General features: G+C 41.9%; 1 protein-coding gene across 1 annotated transcript in view; it reads right to left on the reverse strand.

The window, feature by feature from the left end:
• The window catches only part of NSF (N-ethylmaleimide sensitive factor, vesicle fusing ATPase), an 81,653-nt gene that overhangs the window by 49,035 nt on the left and 19,965 nt on the right, over positions 1-12,653 (reverse strand). The window contains exons 4-8 of the mRNA XM_032202592.1: positions 11,841-11,880; positions 7,703-7,869; positions 6,440-6,547; positions 5,726-5,801; positions 162-317 (exon numbers count right to left, since the gene is read on the reverse strand). Coding sequence (XP_032058483.1) covers positions 162-317; positions 5,726-5,801; positions 6,440-6,547; positions 7,703-7,869; positions 11,841-11,880 — 547 coding nt within the window. The remainder of the gene's footprint in view (positions 1-161; positions 318-5,725; positions 5,802-6,439; positions 6,548-7,702; positions 7,870-11,840; positions 11,881-12,653) is intronic.

Consider the following 12,653-nt stretch of genomic DNA (forward strand, 5'->3'; position numbering starts at 1 on the left):
CATTCAGGAGCAACAGTGGAAGAAAAGGCTTTGTTAGTCTTTTAGATCTCTAAGTAACTGCCACGTTATAGCATAAGGTTGTTAGTTGATTTCCAGTCTTTCCAAACCAGAAATGGGTCTGCATCCTCTACCCCAGACATATTTCTCTCTATCATACTTACCCATTTGCTCTACAATTTCAGGTGGAAACACTCGTGAAGCAAAAGCTCGTCGGAAAATATCTGAGAATTCTTTGTCAAGGCCACCAATTCCCATTTTCTCAAAATTCCAGTCTGGGTTGATGATCGACTGACGGTTCTCCTTGGTCTTTGATTTACCTGTAAAAAAAAAAAAAAAAAAAGAAACCATTTCAAACATGTGGCATAGCAGAATTACATTAAATAAAAATACAAACACCAGAAAGGCTCCACCAGGTCAGACCTGTGTGCAGGTAAACCAATGTTCCCTTGCAGACATTAGTTTGGAGGACTCATTGTAACAAGCATGCTGAACCAGCTGCTCAGCTTGCTTGGTGCACGATTTCCCCAGCCTTTACCTGTTCCTGTTCAGGGACTTCAAGCCAGGAATTGTTCCTATTCATTTAATAATCCTCAATGGATTTCTCTGCCACAAATTTATCTAGGCCCCTTTAAACCTATGTAAACTCTGAACACCCTGCAGCATTTGGTTCACTCTCTTTCAGGCCACTTCAGGTAGCATCAGACTTGTCCTGAGTTCTCCTCGGTTGTACCTTTTCCAGACACAACAGTCCTAACTCACTCTTCAGTCCTTACACAGTTGCTGCTCCACACTTGAGCATCCGTGTTGCTCTCCTCCCTGCTCTCTTCTCTATTTCTGCTACATCCTTTGAGAGACAAGCAGACCCAAACTGTGCACACTGAGAATCGTCTGCATTTTAAATATAGATGCAAAATTATGCTACGCTTTGTTCACATTTCTTGATTATTAGAGGTAATACTTCTTAACATCTATGCTTAATAATTCTTAACAAGAGCCAGGCAGCTTCCGAGCACAGACCCAGCATTTCCTTCAATCTTTCATACCTGGGATCTTGGCCTTAAGTAGCAATTATATTTGACTGAAGTTAGGAATGTTTTTCCTCCCACGCATCACTTTATGTTTATTTATATTGAATTTCCTCTGCCATTTTATTTCTTAGTCATTCAGCCCCACAGGAGCAAGCTTTGCCACCTCATTACTCAGCCTTTATTCCAGCTTATTTAATAATTATAATGAAAAGCAAAGGCTCCAGCAGAGATTCATGCTGAACTCCACTGGCACTGGCTATTTACCTCTAGCTTTTCATTGTTCATCCATTTCTGTTTAGTTTCTTTTCAAAAAAAACTTCGATAAGGAATCGCTGAAAGAGTTTTGAAAAACAAGCAGACCATGTCAGCCCCTATTCCTGTAACAAATTCCAGTAGGATCATGAGGTAGGACTTCCCTTACAGGAAGATAGGCTGACCCTTCCAAGGGTATCACCTTTACATAGATACCAGTGAATTTGATTCTTTGTTATAGTTTGGGTTGATTTTTTTTTCCTGTGCGGATTTCAGGTTTAAGATTTGTAGCTTTCCAGACCTTTTGCGGAATCTTTCTGAATTCTCCTCTGCTCTCAAGAGACCCCACCAGGAGCAGAGTGCTTAGCTCTGGGACCCCCAGAAAGATGTGGAGGTGCTGGAGTGGGTGCAGAGAAGACCATGAGGATGCTCAGTGGCTGGAACAGCTCCATGGTGCAGCCAGGCTGAGGGCATTGGGGTTGTTCAGCCTGGAGAGGAGAAGACTCTGGGGAAAGCTTACAGGGGCCCTCCAGTGCCTGAAGAGGGTTTACAGGAAAGCTGTGGAAGAGGGACTTTTTGCTTTTTGTGTGGTGACAGGACAAGGGGGAATGGTTTTAAGCTAAAAGAGGGCAGATTTAGGCTAGCTATTAGGAAGAAATTCTTTACTATGAGGGCGGTGAGGCCCTGTCCCAGGCTGCCCGGAGGAGCTGTGGGTGCTCCATCCCTGGCAGTACCCAAGGCCAGGCTGAATGGGGCTGGGGACAGCCTGTGCTGGCGAGAGGGGTCCCTGCCCAGGGCAGGGATTGGAATTAGGTGGTCTTTAAGGTCCCTTCCAAACCAAACCTTTCTAGGATTCTATGACTGACAGCACTTGCCATCTTCCAGTCCTTGGACACCAGAGCAATTTTAAGCAAGGTTCCACAAAACTATTACAAGTTCAGCTATTTCACCTTTGAGTTCCTGTACAACTCAGGAGAATAAAAGCCAGTCCTGGCAAATTACCACTGCTCATTTTCCCCATTTGTTTGATTACCTCTGCTAGAGATGGTTCAAATTGAGCCAGATTCCCTAAGCACAGGTTTAGCAATCTCTGTGCAATATTCTAACAGCCTTCCTTTCCCTTTTGTTGACAAAATCCACCTAAGTTTTAGTCTTAGAGAGCTCCCTGCTCCCTTTTCAGAGAAGCTTAAAAGTAATTTAGGATGTAGACAATAAGCACAAATACTACAATAAGAGTACAGCTGAGATGCTACCAGACAGATCCACGTAGACTTGCCTTAAATTTATGTGAGGAGAATTTATAAACAAGCACTGATGCTCACATGAGTGAGATCAACATGTATGAATGGCTTTTAGCTACATCACTTTGCTTAGCTACCAGAGAAGCAAACAGCAATATTAAAAGCCCAGGGAAGAATCAAAGATTCTCAAAATATTCCTTAATTCTTGCTGACATTGAACGTCATGTATTTTCTGGGAGATGCACAGTGCTTTACAGGATTGACTCTGGGAACAAAGCATCCCCTAATTTTACGCATCTAAAAGTGCAGTAAGCACACTAAGCAGAAGTTCCATGTTAGCTGAACTAGACCAATAATAACCTTGGTCTAAATACACCTAGAAGAAACACTTCAATACTTAGCTCAACAAAATAAACGAGAGTATGCCTCTAATACAGTAGGGACAACATTTTACCAGCTCTAACATCCAGCACTAACACACAGAACCATGCAGGACAGCAGTGATCATTTGATTCACTGATTGCTATATATTTACCATCTCACTGCTCCACTGCAGTCTTCAGACTAGACCCCTCAGCCAGGCACGTTACTTTTCCTCCAGAACTTGGCCTACACTCCCCCCTTCTGGCTGCATCTGATCACAATAAAATTCTTGTAGATTGAACTAAAACATCATCATTTGTTGGGTTTATAACACAATTTCATGCTACAAACAGGAAACTGAATTAGCATTATTTTTTTTTAAACAATCACAATTCTTATCTGCTGAAGAAAATAAAGGCCATTAATGAAAGCAGTCCTCAATGACACTTATTTTTATCTCCTCTCCCAGAATTTAATTATTCACAACTTTACAATTCTCCAGAGACTAACAAAGCACATTAAGTAGCTCTACCTCAGATCAATGAGGAGATTACATAAAGTAGCAATCAGAAGGAAGTAAATTGAGGCATAAGCAACTCTTTTGTCTTGTCTGCAGGCAATGGAATAAAATCACAGTGAAGGTTTCCTATTTCCAATCAATTAACACTCCCACAGGACCACTCTTCACACCTATCCAGGCTAGGAAGAAGATCGCAGGTCATTTTATGGCTTTGAATATTGACCAAATAAAATACCACTGCTTGCTCTGATGTAATAAATTGGATTATGTTAATATTCACCTCCAGCTGTCCAATCAAAACATGGTCAAAACTAAATGGGCTGTAACCATGTAACTGCAGGCATGAAATAGCTGTTCATGCAAACTTCATTCAGTGCTCTTAGAACCTGTATCCTTGTTAATATGCTTAATTAGTCATTTACAACCCCATCCCACAGGTCTCTAGTGCTTGTTTTATTTTCTCCAGTATAGATAACTGGCTGTGCTTTCAGATAAAAATGTCCACGTAAGATGTGAGGTTACAGAACAGCTTCATGTCTTCCCCCTTCTGCAACAACTGTAGCTTATTAAGCAGACAACTACAGAGCACAAAGTCACAGCCTCACACTTGAGGAAAGATAATACTTCAGTGCAGGGTCAAAACTGCCTTTGCCACAGCTCCCGCAATGCTGAATGAGTTAAATTCTCTTGTCCTAAGTGTCCAAATACTCAAAGGTACTGAGTACTCACAGTCAAGCAGAGCTGTTCTTTGAACACAAACCTACTACAAAAACCCTAATTATTGGACAAGTCACTGAGCTGCCTGGGTTCACCGAGTCCTCACTCACAGCACCCTTCATCTGCTGCAAGGGCCCTGCCACATATCCGTGGAAGAGCAGCAGCAAAAACAAAAGATTCCTTAGTTCATGGGCTCTAGTAAAAGGAAATTTAGAGGAAAAGAAAATAAGAAAAAATATACATATTCCTGTACTGAGCAGGCATTCTTATCATACTCAGCAAGGAATACCTAGAGCCATCTTACCACCAAGAGAAGCATTTGTAACTACAGGCTTACTAAGTATTGTCGACTTCATAACACAGATAGGAAAAGGAACAGCCAGACTAAGTGTCTACCTGTTCTGCAGGGCAGCTACCATGACCCCAGGGAGTGCACACAGCCACATGCAGGGAAGATGCCCTCACTGCCCACTCTGTGGTCCAGGTCCCCTAACATTCAAGCTGGTGGGTCTGTGGGAAAGCACCAGACTCCTCTCTAGCTCTACGTGAGTTTCTTTCTAAATGAATGTAAGAAGGATGCACCAATTATTCCCTATTTGTTGGCCAGTAAAATCTGAAATTGTACACAAAGATTTGTTTTCCCGAGACCTTAGAACGTGCTTCTTAAAACAAGAAGTTCATAGTTTTAATTAATCTATGTTTTGTTAACGTGCAAGCGGTTAATATAAATCTCACATAATAAAAATGCTGTGCTTTATTTTGCAGCTGTCATCAATTTCTGAAGAGCAGGATTTTCAGAAGTCAAGAAAAATGAAGTGCTCTTCCGAAGCTACCTTCTAGCATCTTTTTAAGGTTCTCCTTGGAGAAGGGATCTCATTAGTGATGGGACTGTCAGAAGCTCTGCACTCATTCTGAAATGTTTGCTTCTCGTTCAAAAAAAAGTTTTCACTTTCCCTTTTCTCTACTGTTTAAAGTTAAACAGGTGTTGGCTTGTTAGTGTTCCTAAAAATATAATTCTCTGATGTTTAAAACCGTTAAAACATTTCAACTAGCTGCTGTATTTCACTGGAAGTCCTGGTCCATGATGCCTCTCTAATCCACCCTTATGAGTCCAGAGCAGTCAGGCTTACCTCCTCTCTTCTGATGTAATTTGTTATCGTCTGTCTCTCAACAATGGACACCTTTCTCCTTGCATCACCGTGTATTTCAGATACGCCATGGCAATAAGCATGGCAAGAGGCCTGCAGAACTGCCCTAGCCCCTCAGCCAGCTGTGGAGCTACACAGTGGGCTGACAGTGGCTTCCATACAGTCCCTGCTAGAAGAAGCGGTCTGTAGGAAGGACAGCGCCTTCTCAGCGCAGTGGGTTCCCATAGGCACCTGGCCATGTACTAACTGCATTCTAAAGGATCTGTGAAAGGCTCCTAGGGGATCAAGTACAATCATCTGCTACAAGACATTTTAAGATGCAGTTTTCAATATATTAGGTCAACTCATATAATAGGAAGAAACAAACTTTTGGTATACAAGTCCTTGAGGCCTGAAAAGCAGCAAACTTCAAGCAGTACAAGCAGTACTTGTCTCTTTGGATAAAGATGCACTTACCGATCAAATTGAGAGAGGAGTTCTCAGCTTTTTCAAAGGCCACTTGACTATTTCCAAGAACCAAACCAATCTCAATCTGAAAAAAGGGAAAAAAAAAACAAATAGTTAAATTTAAGCTATTAGACTCAACTTCAGATTCTTCTTCAGTATCTCCATGCAGATCTCAGCAGGAGAGAAACAGCTGAAAGAGATCTAGTACAAGAGTTTTTGGAAGGAACATGAAATACCAACACATCCTCTAAAAGCAATTTTATTAAATATTATTTAACTCTGAATGCAGTAGTTCATTGGGTACAAGTTGGCTTTTTTAAGTTATTTATTTAGTTCATAACCAACTGTATTATTTCAGCAAGGTCTAGCAAGAGAAAAAAATACGTGCACAGTGTACAAAAGAAAAATCAAAACTCAACAAAAAGAGTTGTTCTTCTCAAGAGAGAAGGTTTCCATAAATTAGCATATAATGTCCAAAAGATACTCGTATCTCACCCAGCTCTGCACTTTAGTGGGTGCAACTCTAAGCTCCCAACTACACAAGCACACGAGACTGCATGAAACTGAAGACAATTATCTTCTCCAAGGAAAAAGCAGCAGCCAGATGGAACCAAAATAACTTCTCCACATGTGAGTAACCTCAGTTCCTCATTGTAGCAACACCTGCTCCATACTTGAGCCTCTGCAAACCCTAGGGAATGAACATGAATCCTGCGTCCCTACCTTTTGTTTTTTACTTGCTCCAGACTCTCCTTTGAGGATGCTGGGATCCATACCTTCCATGTCCTTTACCACCAGGCCAAAAAGTTTGTCATTAAAATTGAACACAAGCTGTGGAAAGAAGAAACAGCAGTTGATTTTAAGTAATTAAAATGCTAATAAGATTTTGACAAAGCTGCTAAGATATGAAGAGAAAAAAGCTTGAGGACAAAGCTTACCACCCCACAAATTCTACTTCTTTTTATTCTGTAAAGGTTGGGCATACTGAACATGTCCTTTTCATGTCCCATACTTACGGATTACAGAACAAAACAAGCACACCATGAAGTCAAGTGGATAAATACAAAGAATTGCCTTCTTCCAAGAAAAAACTTCTTTTCTTTTCTTTGCTGCAAGAACAAATAAGCTCAAATCTTTTTGATGTTTCATTTTTCAGTTTGACAAGAATACCTCAAAAACAGTGCTAGAGTGGAACTGGACAGAATTAACTTTAAGACAAGTAACAGAATGAACATTATGAGAAGTGGGGTCCCATCACATAGAAAAGAGCATGCTGTCTCCTTGCCTCCAAGGTTACATTTCCAACTGATTTAAGATTCAGGCCCTGCATGTTGCAAACTACTGTCACAGGAAGCCCTCAATCTGTCCTAAGAATGTGACAAACCAGAGGCTATCGCAGAAGTTCTTAGGGGCAGAAACCCATCTATTACAGAGCTGAGAGGCTCTATTATAGGAACGTCAGTTTTCAGAAATCCCTAAGTCAAATGTTTCACGCCTATCTTACCACTGGAAGCTGTAGAGCAGTAATGAATGTTACAATAAAATACACTGCACACCAAAGATGCTATGGAGAATTAATTAAAGATGGCATTCATTTCTGATTTTGTATATAAGGAAGACAAAAGTTACTTCTCGAAAGATTCCAGGAGCTGCCATGCTTATAGCCAAACAGGCTAAGGTGCAGAGAGAACCCAGGTTTCTCAAGCCTCCCGATTTTCCTCACAAAGATACATTTATTTAGGTAAGAAAAAGGCAGATTTTAAACCACTCTGCTTCTGCTTTCAGTGAAAATCATGATTGTTCAATGTTTAAGAAGATACCAATTACACAGTAAACAATTTCTGCTTCTTAGCTGACCTCTGCAGCTGAAGTCTAATTACTTAGATACTCTTCAGTATTTTATACCATTGCTTATACAAGCACTTAATGTTACTTAAGATCTTTTTAGCCTTTAAAAGAAAGAACAGAACCATAAGAAAATCACACCTGCTGGCCTATTGAGAAGGCTTGGCTGTTGAACTGCTGGATGAATTCTGCAGCCATCTTGTCTGTGTCATAGGGGTTGGAGTCAATGTTCTTCTTCTGCAGAAAATCTATCTCAACCGTCATCGTGCCAATACACTGCTTCGCCTTGTCGAAAGTATATAAGGAAACTGTAAAAATAAAAATATATAAAAATATTAAAAAAACACATTTCATAAAGCAAGGTCTCCCCAGGTCTCCCCACAATCTATTAAATATGCTATATGTTTAGCAGTGTATATTCTTCCATTCTGAATGATTATTTCATAAAAGTGAATATCCCATTTCAGATAGAAAATCTCATTTCTCTTGCATCCTTCTTCTACTACAGGAGCAAAACCACAGCAAATTTATCTTTACTGAGAATCCCTGCGTTTCTTTAAAGTCTCTAATAATGTCCTTTGAAACAGCTCAAGCACAAGCCTTGGGGATAAGGACAATGAAAGCAAGTTCACACACACCGTAGAACCACAATAGCTTCCCCTCAGCATGTAAGACTTTGGAAGATATCTTCAGAAAGCCCAAAGGAAGCGTGTCTTACCTGAAAAAGCAACAACCAGAGGTCATAATTGTTTTCCAGTAGCAAGAGATTGACTATCTTGTCTGCAGACTAGGTGGCAGAAAGTTAAATTGTATTACTGCACTTGAACCTGCAGATAAATTAGCAGGCTTCTACAGCCCAGAATGAGGCACCACCCAGCCTTCCTCTCTGACACAGGGAACAACTCCTGCCCAAGGCACACTTGGGCCCATCCTAGCTTTCACCAGGACACCTCTGGCAATCCAGAACCAACTGAACAGCCCTTGGATGTAGGCAGAAAGCAAAGTGACAAAGTTACTTTGCTGCCATTGCCAACTGCCTCCAGTCCCCGCAGCTCTCAAGTTACATCAGGTCAAAACCAGGAGGACACTTGGGACCATTGCTGCTGGAGGAAGAAGGATAAAAGTAAAGAACACAGCTCACGTCAGGGCTACTGCCTCAACAGAGGCAATTAGAAAGGCAGCATCTCACAAAGCAGGCACTCCTAATAACTCACAAAGGACGGAAGCAGTTTCTCCAGAACACTGAAGTACATTACAGGCTTGCTTTGAATCTGGAGAATAAAGTCCTGCCTGCTACAGAAGTCACAGCTAAAGTAAAGCAGTAGGAGGCGAATAAGGGACATGCACCTCTTGCAGGGCTTGCTGTACCCCATCACGCCTCTCAGCAACAGAATGGTTCCAGTCAAATCCTGCAGACTTCTGGGAAGATGGCAGGTTAATACCCGCACCCACCATGCTATGAGACAGGACACACTCATATAGGGAAGGAAAAGAACCTGCCTCTTGCTTAAGATGAAACCAGAAGACACATCGGTCATCACAGCATGCACGTTTAACAGCCTTCCTGGCACACAAGGCCATCTGGAAATGAGCTACCAAAGGAGCTACCTTCTGGGAAACTGGGTGAAGAAGAAACACTAAAACTCCTTCCTGAACTGAGGTATCTTTAATAGCTTGGTAAGGGATATGGCAGCAGGGCAATCACATAAGCTGCTGCTAAAGAGGGAGAGCCGTGGGTCCTGTGAGGGAGCGCGGGGGGCTTTCCCTTCAGGTCACTGCAGGGCGCTGACTTCCCTTCACCCACCTCACCTCACCCCACAGCTTTGTCAGAAAAAAAAAAGTTTCAGGACAGAACACCCCAGAACCGAGGTGTCAGCAGGCCAGGGGCAGTCCTCACAGCGAGGGTTGAGCGCTGGGGAGGCCTGGGACAGAGGAGAACCCCACTGCGGCCCTGTCAGCACCTCCAGCACAGGAGCTGGCAAAGCCGAGCTGCACTAAAGACAAATGCCAGCCCCCACCTGAGGGGCTCAGCACTGAGTCCCCTTTCCCCAAAGACGCTGTTTTGAGATCTGCTCACCTGGGAAGCCCGGGGGGCTCAGCAGCACCATCCCACTAAACACAGGACTGCACCTTAAAGCACAGCTCTCACCTCATCGGGGGAACAAGACAGAAAGGGAGCCCTGGGGAGTCACTCGTTTTCTGAATGTCTCCCTATCTGCAGAACAGCTTTATGGATCCTTTACACTCAGCTACTCAGCAGGCAGTCACGTGACATTCAGTCACCCTGCTTGAAATTACTTCAGTTTTTTTAAAAAACAGAACACATTCCCACAAGGTTTGTAAGTTTCTAGCAGGATCTTGTACAAGTCCAATCACAAATCTGTTCTAACAACTGATCGTGCTAAATATTAGTGTTCATTTTCCCAAATAATTTTCATATCGAAAAGCATTTATCTGTAAGCCAGCTGGCACACATTACTGATCAACAAACAAATAAGGGTGAGAAAGAAGTTAATCCTGAGTCTGCCCCCAACCTCAAGAAAATAAAAGAGGGGTGATTCTTCAGTGTAAAAAAAAATACTAACTTAGCTACCAAAAGAAAAAAACCACCACACAACTTCAAAGCAAGACCTATGAGGCATGTTGTACACAGAGGCAAACAGACCCACTCCAGCTTGTCACTCCAGAAAGGGATTGACAGAGTTCATACTGCTCACCCAAGTAATGATCCATCCCTATGACCTCGCTGAGACCAAAGAAGCTGGGAAACTGACTGGAGTGAGGCTGGGTGAGCCTCCCAAACTGCTTCACATCCACAGCTTTACCAGAGTAAACTGTGTGCAAGTGAAGGACAGAGCATGCAAGCTGAGAGATACAAATCAGCCTCTTTGAACATTAGCAAAGAGGCATCAGGCTCCATTAAAACCTGAGCAGCGGAATACAAATCTTCAGTTTGCATGAACTCAAGATGCAGCCCTTTCCCTTCATCACAACACAGAATCCTTCACTTCTTGTCAAAACTGGCATAATGGCATCCTTGAGCAGAAAGGCATTTACTGCTTAACATGTTCAAAAGGGGAGTGACAGCAAGAAGCTATAGATTTCAGCCTTCCTGTGGATGGTCTGTCCATGAGCTGAGCATCAAACACAGACACGCAGACAATACCAATCAGGCACCAAGCAAACACAAAACAATGAAAAGACTCAGGGCTCTCAAAAGCACTGTTCTGCAGCACTGGCCTGTGGGTGGCATACCTTAAGCGTAACTTGCATGAGGAGACATCCTCTTTTTATTTTATTTTTAAAAAAGCAGCTGCACTCTGCAGCTGAATTTGCATATGTATTCTCACAGAGTCATTTATATTTCTGGTACACTGAAGTACCTTTGACCTGAAAGGCATTTGTTTAATAAAGTGCCTAAGCATACAGGAACTATGCACACTGGTCTCAATTTTGCAGCCTCGTGATCAAGAAACACTGAAGAGAACACAGAAGTGTAAATGCCACCCTCATCACTGACTGGCAGAAAACACTCATGCCTCCCACATTCCTGCAAGAGCTCAGGTAAAACAGGAAGGCAAGAAACTCTGTAAATGAGTATGTACAAACACCAACATTCAAATGACTCTCTGCATGAAAAATACACTGCTCTTACTAGAGTCGCCTGACAGGCACACCGTGGTCTTTTCCTGCACAGGGTCATGGTTTCCTGCACTCCAGCAAGCTTGACATTGACATTAAGAAAACCAGCATTATCTTTTGAGATTATATTCATATGTTGATGATCTGGAGGCTCTCCCTTAAGCAATATTCCTGTCAGTACCAGTGAAAACATCAGTGCTATTCACAAATCTCATCATGCCAGCAAATCCAGAGCAGACTGCTGGCCTTTGACAGCTCTTAAAACTTCCCCATTCTCAAAAGTTTAGGTGCAAAGAATATCCTCAACTATAACATCAGCTTTCTGCTAGCTGGTAAGTGTTCTCCAAAGCCACAAGGGCAGACTACCCAGCATACATGTTCAATGTTCACATCTGTGGGGACACTGACGTTCCATACAGAGGTAAACTGGCAGATGTCTGAAGGTAAGTCAAAATACTTGTCTAGGTTTTGCAAATTTTAAGAGACAGGAAGCCTGCAGACACAGGGGCAATTCCCTCTGACCAACGAGGGCCACATGTTACTTGAAGAAGGGTCAAAGGTCTGGGATTTTCTACCTCAGTTTCACTTCAGTATGGAAGCACAGAATCCATTATGATCATGCTGCGGTCTGACTTACCGTCTATCTCTTGTCCAATGGAAAGTCCAGCCCATTTTCTCTGTAAGAACAAGACAAACTTCAGAAACCTTGTCTTTCAACAGAACACATCTACTCAAAGCCAGCATCCTTACTTAACAAAACAGCTCCCACCTCCCCACCATGAGAACCCTAAGGAGAAAAAAGGACAGAACCAGACCTTATAAAGACCCTCAAATTAACAGGAAACAAGTCAAAATAAAGGAATCATTTCTATTAATAATCCTATTTTCTGATCTTGGGAGGTGATCGTGTCCCATTTCTTTCATATTATTAATCACACCACTGTCTTGGATGTTAAAGTTATCATATAGGATGTTTTAGAGTTTTCTGTGGGTTATTTTTGTTGTTGTTGAGGGCTTTTTTGGTTGGTTGGTGTTTGTTGGTTTTTTTTTTGTTTGTTTTATTTGTTTTTTTGACATTCTTCTTCTTTCCTGCTAAAACTCCATTGATGATCAATCATAGAAGAGGTAGCACAACAGGCAAGAAAGGCTACTTGTGAATTATTTTAAAAGCTTACACATAAAGAGTAGTTGCAGGAAATTGTTACAATGTGAAGTTATAACTTTAAAAAATTATTTTTTTTCAGAGAACTAGTAAGAATGGAGCTGTCCAAAATCATTAGCTTCCTTCAAACTCCTTTAAAAAGATTTGTGCAGTGCAGAACTACATGAGAATTGGGAAATGGTTCAGTAACTACGTGACATGAAAATCCATGACCTTTATAATGCCAGAAGTTATTGTTCAATAATTGCAAAAATGGTATTTTTGCAATGCTTCTTGTGATACAGGCTG

Source organism: Aythya fuligula, chromosome 24, assembly GCF_009819795.1.
Source record: "Aythya fuligula isolate bAytFul2 chromosome 24, bAytFul2.pri, whole genome shotgun sequence".
NCBI classification, from domain to species: Eukaryota; Metazoa; Chordata; class Aves; order Anseriformes; family Anatidae; genus Aythya; species Aythya fuligula.